Source organism: Aspergillus versicolor (genome assembly GCF_001890125.1).
Source record: "Aspergillus versicolor CBS 583.65 unplaced genomic scaffold ASPVEscaffold_4, whole genome shotgun sequence".
In the NCBI taxonomy this organism is placed as follows: Eukaryota; Fungi; Ascomycota; class Eurotiomycetes; order Eurotiales; family Aspergillaceae; genus Aspergillus; species Aspergillus versicolor.
The window spans coordinates 1,186,272-1,197,394 of NW_024467527.1; the positions used below are offsets into that span (position 1 = coordinate 1,186,272).

General features: G+C 51.3%; 6 protein-coding genes across 6 annotated transcripts; 3 read left to right on the forward strand and 3 right to left on the reverse strand.

Moving 5' to 3' along the window:
* Positions 1-188: 188 nt before the first annotated feature.
* Positions 189-1,832, reverse strand: ASPVEDRAFT_129964 (putative diacylglycerol O-acyltransferase (DgaT); the record flags this gene model as incomplete). The annotated part of the gene is made up of 4 exons (XM_040806675.1): positions 189-412; positions 458-1,451; positions 1,503-1,543; positions 1,595-1,832. The coding sequence occupies 4 exons, from the start codon at positions 1,830-1,832 to the stop codon at positions 189-191; spliced, it is 1,497 nt and encodes a 498-aa protein (XP_040667212.1).
* A 786-nt stretch (positions 1,833-2,618) lies between these two features.
* Positions 2,619-4,571, forward strand: ASPVEDRAFT_82977 (WD40 repeat domain-containing protein; the record flags this gene model as incomplete). Its single annotated transcript, XM_040817298.1, has 4 exons — positions 2,619-2,700; positions 2,758-2,873; positions 2,933-3,133; positions 3,183-4,571. The coding sequence occupies 4 exons, from the start codon at positions 2,619-2,621 to the stop codon at positions 4,569-4,571; spliced, it is 1,788 nt and encodes a 595-aa protein (XP_040667213.1).
* Positions 4,572-4,668: 97 nt separating this feature from the next.
* ASPVEDRAFT_634371 (uncharacterized protein) lies at positions 4,669-5,588 on the reverse strand. The gene is made up of 3 exons (XM_040815678.1): positions 5,002-5,588; positions 4,806-4,933; positions 4,669-4,758 (listed from the first exon to the last, which is right to left on the reverse strand). The coding sequence occupies exons 1-2, from the start codon at positions 5,289-5,291 to the stop codon at positions 4,813-4,815; spliced, it is 411 nt and encodes a 136-aa protein (XP_040667214.1). The 5' UTR covers positions 5,292-5,588; the 3' UTR covers positions 4,669-4,758; positions 4,806-4,812.
* A 2-nt stretch (positions 5,589-5,590) lies between these two features.
* Positions 5,591-7,878, forward strand: pex8 (putative peroxisomal membrane protein Pex17; the record flags this gene model as incomplete). The annotated part of the gene is given in 4 exon segments (XM_040806775.1): positions 5,591-5,664; positions 5,729-6,732; positions 6,785-7,257; positions 7,270-7,878. 4 exon segments carry the CDS (start codon positions 5,591-5,593, stop codon positions 7,876-7,878), a joined length of 2,160 nt encoding a protein of 719 aa, XP_040667215.1.
* Positions 7,879-8,061: 183 nt separating this feature from the next.
* Positions 8,062-8,980, reverse strand: ASPVEDRAFT_52387 (protein-S-isoprenylcysteine carboxyl O-methyltransferase; the record flags this gene model as incomplete). The annotated part of the gene is made up of 2 exons (XM_040814626.1): positions 8,062-8,150; positions 8,239-8,980. 2 exons carry the CDS (start codon positions 8,978-8,980, stop codon positions 8,062-8,064), a joined length of 831 nt encoding a protein of 276 aa, XP_040667216.1.
* Positions 8,981-9,512: 532 nt separating this feature from the next.
* ASPVEDRAFT_28115 (sugar O-acetyltransferase) lies at positions 9,513-10,312 on the forward strand (the record flags this gene model as incomplete). Its single annotated transcript, XM_040810078.1, has 3 exons — positions 9,513-9,670; positions 9,786-10,182; positions 10,235-10,312. 3 exons carry the CDS (start codon positions 9,513-9,515, stop codon positions 10,310-10,312), a joined length of 633 nt encoding a protein of 210 aa, XP_040667217.1.
* Positions 10,313-11,123: the final 811 nt, after the last annotated feature.

Below are 11,123 nucleotides of genomic sequence, written 5' to 3' on the forward strand. Positions count from 1 at the left end.
AATGACCAATTGCTCGCTAATCAAAATCAAGGGATTGTCAAGTGAAGACTAAGATCTGTGTCTTGAATGGACAGTGTTCTGTCCGGCCACCGCAGAAAAAGGCATACTTGTCCTCAACGAACACTTCGATTCTCTTCGATCAATGTCTAGCCTAAGTTTTACACGCTAGATGACGACTCGTATATTGCCTATTCCAAGAACTCCAAGGATTGTGTCCTACTGACACTACCATATTTCGCCTGCCATGCGAAGAAATACAAAAGCGCTGCAAACGGCTGTCCAACGACGCAAAAAGTCACCCAGAAAAACGAATTACCGATTGCCTTGCCAAGAGGGCTCTTGAGCTTCTCGAACGGGGCGGTTAGAAGAATCAACGGTAATTGAAACAGCATCGCCAGGAATGCAACTCCTACTCGTCGTTAGCAAAAGCCGCGAGGTTTTACAGCCGCAAACATACCGATCAGATTGTGTGTGGGTACCCCAACAAGAATCTCGTGCAGCACGGCGGAGACTGCGAAGACCACGGTGCCAGCCAAAGTTGGGCTCCAGCCTCGTGTGACGAGTGGCATATACACATGCCGTTTCATGAAGGTATAAACAGGTCGATTCCAGGATCGCCAATATACGCCAAAACTCGGGCTATTCCACCAGTCTGTATAGAACTCCCGATCCCCAAATCGCATGATCTCTGCCAGTCCATTCAACAAAGACTGGAAGAGGGCATAAAACCCCGCAAGCCAGATTACAAGGGAAATTGTCGAGAGCTTCAACCCTCGCTCCAGAATAGACCCGACGTGTAGGACTGCGATTTTCTCGGTCGAATTGCGCAAAAGCGGTGCGGCGTATTGCGCAGAAAGCAGCCAGATAACCATTGCCAGACCGACGAACTCGAATAGACGCTTGCCCACAAACGACCAACGGATGCGGGGCGTCCGTGGGTAAACGGGCTGGTAAACCAACGTTGGAGCCAGTAGAAAATAGAAGAGGTTCCCCAGAGTGATGTTACGGGGATACGGGCATGAGCGATAGAGCTCCGGGATAGCGAAATCTGTCGATGGGGAACCAAGCATGGCGCGGCGTAAATCGCGATTCGTCAATGCATAGGAGTACGACTTGAGCGACACCACGATCACCTGGATTTCACAGAGTGTGCCAATGCCAGGATGATTGATGTAATAAAAGATAACATAGCTGGTGACAGCTAGGCCGAAAAAGCTGATAATAGAGTGTAGTAGCGCAATGAAGAGCCAAGTTCTCTTAGTTTCACGCAAGATTTCAGTACTTTCTTCCTTTTTTGCTCGACCAATAACACGCACAGCATGTCCGGATGCTGCCAGTTCGATGAAGTATGAGCATAGCAACTGGCAAGGAACCAGTGCAAAGAGGATTGCTCCGATCACGACGTCTTGCTTGCGGTAATCGTGACACTTGATGCAGATCAAAACACCGTACTGTAAACACGTTAGCTGGGTGCAACAATTGCGTCATATTGGAAGATGCACCTTGAGGAAGTTTTCGATTACTAGCCGCAGATTCATGGCCACTAGAAGAGTGAATCAGCAGAAAATATCGCACTGAGAAATAGTTATCTTACCCAATACAACAATCATGAGGTTCCGAAAGCCGATAAAGCTCGTAGCCTGGGTCGAGTCGCGGCTAAGGCATGAGTGCTGGACTTTCGAATGAATAGCTACAACATGCCGATACGTGTCAGACTTCTTTACGGTCCGGTGGTTTGAACCGTTTTCCGAGGGCGAAGAGCCATTAGAAGAGCTGGTATGGTTGTTGCTGCGAGTGCCGTTAGTGGCCGAAGAGCCTTCGACAGCGCCCATCCTGCTTTCTAAATGAATTAAACAAGAGTATAGTTTAAAATATATGTGGAACGCGAAGATGGCGAATATATCGAGACAGAATTATCAGTTGTCTGCCAGCGAGGCAATACGAAAGCGCAGGTACGTATCCCTACGCTGAGCACCCAGCCCTGTGGAATGATGCGGAGATACGACAGGAGCGTCAGATAAGAATATCAATCGGCAGCTGGCCACAGGCCGGTCAATTCATGGCAAGAAACAGGCCAGTGCGCGGGTGTAGGCAGTTGGCAAGAGCAGAGACAGAGGATGATGAGAACAGGGAGACCGGGACAGTGCGGCGGGGTTATCAAGGTTTCTCATATTGTCACGAAGGTTGAGCATAGGCCTCTACCAGTGGGCTAAGAGGCAGGGGAGGAGAGCCGTTGTTCCACCTGCATGCTGCTGCTAGCTTGGAAATGCGGACTCCAGCGAGAGCCTTGAGAGTTGAGAGGTTGGAGACCTTGGAACTGTCGCGGGCTAAAGTAGTGTCGGCGGCAGCTCTGGCCCGGCCCAATAATCATTCTTCCGCGTCGCTGTTTCACGTCTCGGCTTCCGTTGTGACGCTGTGAATAATCTACCCAATATATCCACAACGTCGCAAAGAGAGTCGGATATTACCGTCTTTATTGCTGTCAAGCATCCGTCGACGTCAGTTTCGTCTGTGTCGAATAAGCGTTGTCACCGCGCTGGCTTTCTCCGCCTTCCCCCTTGTCATGGTCGCAGAATTCGCCTGTTGCTTTGTCTGTTAGTTAAGGTCAACTCATCAAGATGGCTTATTACGACGACTCTGGGAATGATGCGCAGCAATTTGGGAGGGGCCAGGGCGGAATCCAGGGACCTCGTCGGCCCAGTATGTTTGTCGAAGTCGTTCTCTCTCCCGCACGCAGCTTCAGCTAACGGCTCGCAGGGCTGGTCACCGATTATGGTTCTTCAATGGTACAATGGATGCGCCATCGGCGACCGAAATACAGAGGCGGCTATCGGATGGAGAAAGAGAGGCCGAGTGCCAGTTATATTGTGGATGTAAGTGAATGTCAAGCACCGTCGGATGACTGCAGGTCTAATAGTTTTTGCTATCGCAGATGCTCCCTCCCATGGCGCGAGTGCACTCGCCGGTAGATACGATCCCTGTACGACATTTACACCAGTCCATCGGAAAGTCGAAAAAGCCGATCACGGTCGTCAGATGGACCCCAGAGGGGAGGCGCCTGTTAACCGGTGGACATACTGGAGAGTTCATGCTATGGAACGGCACGGCATTCAATTTCGAAACGGTCATGGATGTAGGTCGATGTATCCTCGATAGCGGCAACTCAAGGCTGATGAATCTAGGCACACTACGATCAATTGCAAGCTGGAGTTACATCGTTGGCGTGGTCGCATAGTAACGACTGGTTGATTTCTGGAGGACAAAAAGGCGATGTGAAATACTGGAGGCCGAATTTCAACAACGTTGAGACGATAGACGACGCGCACCACGACGCTGTACGAGATCTAGCTTGGTCACCAAGCGATACGAAGTTCCTCTCGGCTTCCGACGACACGACGCTTAAGATATACGATTTCACAACGAGAACATGCGATAGCGTCCTGACCGGCCATAACTGGGATGTCAAATCATGCGACTGGCATCCGACAAAGGGGCTGCTTGCTTCCGGTTCGAAAGACCATCAAGTCAAATTCTGGGACCCTCGCACCACCCGCTGCTTGACGACACTTCACAGCCATAAAAATACCGTGACCACTACCAGGTTCTCGCGGGTCAACAGCAACCTTCTTGCAACATCGTCGCGCGACCAGACCGCACGAGTTTTTGATCTCCGTATGATGCGGGACATTTGTATTCTCCGCGGCCACGAAAAACCGATATCTACGCTCACATGGCATCCGGTTCACTGCTCTCTTATCTCAACAGGAAGCGAAGATGGGTCATTATATCATTACTTGCTTGACGAGCCCAACCTTCCGGCCGGCCAAATGCCTACAGTCGCACCTTACGATAGCCCGGATCCAGCAAATACGCCGGCCCAGGTAATCTACCCAGCTCACCGGGTACAGTATGCTCACGCTGCGACTATTTGGACTCTAGACTGGCATCCTCTAGGTCATATTCTTGCTTCGGGTTCGAAAGACAATTTCACCCGATTCTGGTCTCGTGCTCGGCCGGGAGAGATAACGTACTTGAAAGATAGGTTCCACATTGGGGAGGAGGCTGCTGAAGCCCAGGGGACATGGAACCGCAACTTTGGGAAACGGCAGATGCGCGAGGAAGAAGAACAGGAACTACAGGATGAAGAAGATAGCTTGGTCGATCAAAGGAAGTCCGCCGGTACAGGTCTTCCCGGCATACAAAGTGCGCCTCAGCCAGATGGGCTGGGTTCATCTTTACTACCTGGCATAGGCGCCGCTCAACCTCCTCCTCCACCTGGATTGGCCGCCTCTATGGCTCAGCCTCCAGCAAATGCTTTCCCTCCAAACCCTGCCTTCCCCGCTTTTCCCTTTGCGCCTCCCTTCTCTGGGGCTCCTCCCGCATCGGGGACTCCACCCATGAATGCGCCCAATGTCGACCTCGGGGAGCTCCAAAAGCAGCTTGCTGCGCAAGGAATCTCACTCCCGCCAGGTTTCCCTCACCATTTACCTCCAGTATCTGCGCCAATGGGGGGCGGACTTCCTGGTTTACAGGGGGTGTTCCCGCCTGATAATAACAATTATGGCCGGTGATTCAAACACCTGTGATATTCCATGCGTGAGGAATGAAGTGGCGCAACGGCGGGTAATCTCTTCGGATAATAGTATGGCGAGTTATATGATCTTATCTTTGAATGTATCATACCATCTCGACACGTCTTGTTTGTTCCTAGTCGGAGCAGAAGTTGCATTTTCGGCGTCTTGTTTCTGATATATCCACCTTGCACAATCAGTTCCAGTCTATGCCATAAATATTTAAATTCTTACCGATTATTCATAATCCACCTGGTATCGGGAAACTGGATAGTATGAGAACCAGAAGATTGACGCCGCCCCAAATAATCGGAATCCACGTAGACATTCTAAAATTCCCCGCTTCGTACACGGATCCTATTCTGCAATTCTTAGCACGTGGGACTCATATTCGTGTTAAGGGCGAAAAATAAATCACAGCTAGACTTACACGCCTCCCACAATACTCCCTGCAAGAACCGCTTCAAGCCCCCCGATGACGGCATACACAATAGGCACTGCTAGACAAATCTTCCAATCCCGACCTTGCATGACAAGTGCACAGGCAGCAACAGCCAAGTAACAGCATATGTAGAAGATCAGGGTCCAGTATAGTGTGAATCGCCAGATATCGCCGGTATGGTAGAGGTAGTAGGCTACATTGCTGCGGCCGGGGAAAGGATCGTAGAGCGACGGGAATGCAGGTGTCACGTAGTTAATCGGGACGCGATTATTTGCCATTTTCTCTGCACGGAGCTGACGCCACCTGTCATTGGGGACGAAGGAGCGGAACCGAGGGATGTAGCATGATATCAATCGTACACCTGAAGAGTCAGAGCTGGTGCTTTGGTCACTGTGTGCCTGAGGCTGGAAGCTATGATGGGGAAGAGCATGTTTGCATTGTTTGCTCCTCTAGACAGTAACCTCGGCAGGTGATCCATCGGCGTCCGCGGTAGTTGTCCGCTAACAGGAACTCCCTCCAATTCATCTGTTCTCCCTTATGCCATCCACATTCGTCACCGTTGGGTGTGCTTCATAACATGGCAACGGAGCGCTCACTGGGCGCTTTACTGCGTTCCCTTCAATCTCCCTCCGACACTCACGATGGCCTAAGGTAACATCCCCGATACACCCACACCCTCGGTCCACGAATGCGACGACTGACTTCTGTTTACCAGCTTGCTCCCGACCGCAACAAGCCTCCTTGCAGTTCTCAAGAATCCTCTGAATATAACTCTACTCGCCTCGCAACTGCTAACTTCTCCGGCAATATGGAACCAAGCCGTCGATCTCCACACCTGCCGGCGGATTATCAGCGTCTTCAACACGGCTGCCATGGCAATTCTCCAGAGCGAGGAATCGGAAGACCCGCGAATACCCTGGGGCGGACCGGGACCTAGAAAGCTGGATCGTGAGGAATGGGTCAAGGCGGTTGTCAGTGGTGCTGATGAGAAGTCGCCGAGATGGAGGCATCTGCTTCTAATTGGCGGCGTTCTCCTGGGGTTTGAAGGCCAGGATAGACAGGGCCTACCATGGAACGTTCGGAAGAAGCTAGAGGCTGCTCTTGTTACGGCAGCGCAGCTCGCTTTGGAGGAGCTGGACCCCCATGACGGCGTAGATGGTCGTTGCGTCACCATGGTTCTGAATTATTCGTTTGAACTCCTATCGGACCTCGAGAGGAGCAGACTCGACTATGATCGACTGCTGCCAGTCATGGTCCAGACGGTATATTTCTCGCCGGAAGGATTTGAAGGAGCATATTTTCTCGGCAGTGTCGACCAAGATATCGTCCAAATGCCCTCGAAGCGATTTGCATGGCCACCGCAGTCTACTACAGTCCAGCGAGTAATGGCTATCTCTTCAAGCCCTCTTATTTCGGCGTTGGGCCCGCTTTCCAGGCTCATTGCCCATGCGGTGGAAAATGTCCGGGATCCTAGGTTAGTGGCGCGATCTGTCGACCAGCTTGAGGACTTTGTTCGGACTTTGGCCGTGCAGTGGCGGCAGAACAAGCTATCAGAGGTTGATAAGGCCGAAGAGGTTGAATTCCTCGAACCAGATTCCCTCAGGGAAACAATACCGAGCTTGTGGAAGCTGCTCCGCAACTGTCTGTATTCCGCGGTCATTATTCTTCGTGCTGTCTTTGGGCGGGTAATTAACGACCGAGGACTAGCATCGGACAAGAGTGAGAACCCCATGAGCCTCAAAACTACTTCTTTTGGCTGATCCCGTTCTAGTTGCACCTTTTATCTCAATGCAGGCTCTCCACATTCTCCGCAATCTATATTTCATCTCCTCTCGAGTTGGCCCGAACTCCTCATCCCAACATACATTCGTGACATTGGCAGCCGTGGACATTCTGGCCCATTATCCTGCCTTGACCGAGAATTTCCTCAAGAGCATCAAACCAACCGGGATTGGCCACATTCCCGCTCATCCCCTTGATCGATGCCTTGATTTATTCTTCCTGAATACCTCGGAGCTTTTCACAACAGTCGTGTCGCCCACTTTCAGTGAAGACTTACTTATACAAGCGGCGATGCCCTACCTCGCAGCAGGCGGGAATAACCACCTTCTCGAAATATTCGAGGCTGCACACAGTTTAGCCCTTGCTGTATTCGCGATCCCCAATAACGCGGCCGTGGCCGCCAAACATCTTCCGTTTTACATAGATAACCTCTTCTCTGTAAGTCATTTATCGTCATCCCACGTCTTCTAAGAGGTTGACGCTTATCGAAACTCTTCACAGGTTTTCCCTAACAACCTTTCCGGCCGCCAATTCCGCCTCGCCTTCAAGACCGTCCTCCAAGTCACTGCACCTCCATCTCCCATCGCAAACCGCCAACCTCTCCTTCCCTCAATCCTCCTCGAAGTCCTCTACGACAGAGCACTTAACAACGCCTCCACTGACGCACTCCCACCTTCCTCTCAGCCATCGAACTCGCCCGACCCCGACATGGCCAAGGAAGTCCCAGTCCTACTCTCCGAACAAGCAACCCTAACTCTGGCGCTCATCGACAGTCTATGCTTCCTCCGCGTCGAAGACCTAGAAGAGTGGCTACCGCTAACCGCAAATTTAATAAATGCTATCTCTGCGCCAGGGATGCGGATGACCTGTGTGGAGCGATTCTGGGATACCTTGAGTAACGGGGAAATGGATGTCGACAGGGCGCATTACTGTGTTACATGGTGGAGTACAAAGGGTGGAAGGGAGATGATTTTGTTGGGGCTTGAGAATAATGCAGTTGCGCAGGCCGATGAACAGGCCGGGGGTCAGGGAGCTTATATGAGTGGGGCAGTTGGAGGAGTCGCTCCTGAGAGTAAACTCTAGATATAGTATATATACGGTTGGACGCGTGGTTGTTTACGAAGGCGTTTGGGGCGTTTGATACCACTGAGCTGTGCTGGTACCTGTCACATTGATATAATGTGTTTTCTATTGACACCGGGTCAATGCACATACCATCTCCTTTGTACATATCTCGTAAAGCATGATCTAACGAATATGCTTCTATCATGGGATCCCCGGAATTCCAACCGTAGTCTTGTTCTTATATTCCACATACTCATCCCCAAAGAAAGCAATCAGGAAGCGTTCCTCCCCTAAAGAGCCATGTTAGCTATATTCCCAGCTCCAAAGATAGAAAAGTGATAAAAAATAAATAAATAAATAAATCAAGGGAGCACTCACGATCAATCCGATGACTGAAAAACTTCCACAACACCACCGCATACCCCAGTAAACTAGCCACATTCCCCAACATCAGTTGCGTTCCAATCCCCCACCAAAAGAATCCAAAGTAACTCGGGTGCCGTAGGACTGCATAAACCCCATGCGTCACAAGCATATGCCCTTCCCTCCTTTCCACCTGCACCGTATGGTTGAAATTGCTCCCCGCCTGCGCCATGGCTAGAGACCGCACCACCTGGCCGAGCGCCATAAGGAATATCCCGACGACAACCTGGATCTTCACCCCATACACAGGGGCCGTGAAGCTGAAGTATGATTCATGGGGGTAGAAAAGGTAGGCGAGGAGACACTCGACGGAGGCAGAGGAATGCGCGAAGTTGTAGGCCCAGCCGTTGGAGGAGAGGAGGAAAGCGGAGACATCGGCGTAGCGGGTGTTGTAGGCGGCGGTGATGTAAAATTCAAGGAAATGGAAGAGACTGAGCGAGGAGACGAAGAAGGGGAGCCGCCAGAGGTAGTGGGGGTTTGGTGGAATGAGGAGGAGGGCGACGGTGATGGAAAGGCAGAGGCCGAGGTTTGCGCCGAGAAGGAACGCGCGCAGGGATATGCCGGAGAGCGATTTCGAGCCAGAGGGGCGCAGTAAGGCATCGCTTCTTGTGGTCGCCGTGGCGGGAGTTGGTGATTCAGAAGGTGGACGCCAGGTAGTGTAGCTTGCTGGGGGGTCGTGGGAGGCGTCGTTGGCCATGGTGTGGATGGGGTTGGATTGTTGTAGGTTTAAAAGTGAAGTCTAGAGCAGGAGCATGGCAAGATATATCGATCGAAATGCGGAGGGCAACTGGGAGACGTAAATCTTATAATTCGCGGCATGCGGGTAGAAAAAGGCAGAACAATCGGATTCGAGCTGGTGTGGAGGACAACAATATCAGCAGCCAAGTGGGTAACCCCATTCGAGCCTCAGGAACGAAGGTGCGCCACGTTATCTCCGGCTTTCTTTCTTCCAGCGTATTGACAGCCACATGGGCCTTTTTCCAGATCCAGATCAATTGACGCTTCCAGTTCCGGGGTGTTTCTTTGTCTGGGAGAAGCATCTTACTTGCTGAAAAGAAATAAGCAAAAACACGCGAGTCAGAGCGATGTTCGTGTCTGGCCCCGAACCGACTACGCTGGAATTGGCCTAGTCGTCGTCCATCTACAATCGGCGGGCCAGGCAGCTTATCTCCGGCTCCTGCATATCCCCCGCATTCAAAGATCGGGCCCTTTATTAGAGGAGAGCCAGGATGCCCGACACAGAAAAGGATAAGATGCTGCGCGGCGAGCTTTATCGCGCCTTCACCCCGGAACTGACTGCCGACCGGGCTCGTTGCCGCGCCGCCTGCACTCGGTTCAATAACGCTGGCGAGGTCTCGCGACGACGCTTGCTCGAGCTCTGGAAAGAGTGAGTGTTAAATATGCTCACGCCAATGGCCATCGGATGATGAGTCGTTGCACATCTCCGATTTCTGATTTCTGCCGCGGCAGGCAGTCTTTGCTGACATCGGCGTGATAAATAGTATAGCTCAGGACACAACCCCTCTTCCACCAGCCAAAGAGGACCCCGCCGAGGACGACGCTGTCCTAGAGAACGAGCCTTGGATCGAACAACCCATCAGAGTTGACTATGGCTATAATGTGAAGCTCGGCCAGGGGGTCTTTATCAACTTTGACTGCGTGATTATCGACACCTGTCAGGTCACCATTGGCGCACGAACTCTATTTGGACCAAAAGTCAATCTATACAGTGGCACACACCCTCTTGACCCAGATCTACGCAATGGAACTTCAGGTCCTGAGACCGGAAAGGAAATCCATATTGGCGAAGACTGCTGGTTAGCTGGGAATGTTACCGTTCTGCCCGGCGTGACGATAGGAAATGGTGCGGTAATTGGAGCGAGCAGTGTGGTAACCAAGGTATGATAGTTCACCTGTCAAATTCAAGAGCTGTTTTTATTAACGGTCGAAGGATGTTCCTGCATATCACCTTGCTGTCGGAAACCCCGCTAAAGTCATACGGGAGATTGAGCGCTCTGGGGGGAAATAGATAGACGAATTTATAACAAGAGCCCGGCCCTCACCAAGCTTTCATGTTCTCGGTGAAAGCTATTGACCACGTATCCAGACATAATCATCGTTCAAGCCGGAGGCACGTTCAGCGCAAAAACTGTACTTTTGTCGCTCTTATCAGAGACCCCATCCAGCTCCGCTCGAATTCCTTACCTCCTGCAAGGGATAAAAGGAAATTTCATCCGGAGACGCTAGACACGAGACTGAGAGTGAAGTGACAAGGTCAATTCGACATTCCTTCTTGTTTCCATGACCGCTCTCTGCACGAGCTATCTCGTGCTTCTAGGCAAACAGCTGCCTAGGATAGCCTAAACCTACTCTGGTGTGCCTTGTGTTGTTGTAAAGCTGGCCTGTGAATAGACCTTTTTATGAATCCATACAATCAATCTTATTAAATGCAAAATCCGCAATTAATCCGGTCATTTCGTCTTGTACTCTCGATTTTATTGGGTTCCCATCCAGGTGTTGAAAGGAGAGTTCCTAGATAGTGAGTGGTGTGAGCCTTGCGCCCGCTGGTCCACCGCCAACGTCAGAGTTGTTGCGTCGCCGGTTCCTTCACTGCTCTCTGGGCTCCGAAGTCCAAACAATCAGAGAGGCAACGAACAAGGCCATCGGCGTTCCCTGCTCAAAGAACCCTCGTCTCGTCAGACGGAACCTTTTCTCAGTTGAGATTTCCAGCCTTGTTTTTGCTTTATCCTTATCTTACTTCCTGTGTTTAGTTTCTCTTTTTTTCACTCCACTCTTCACTCCGCTACCTTCCACCGACCTCAGCTGTTGCTCATTTCCAC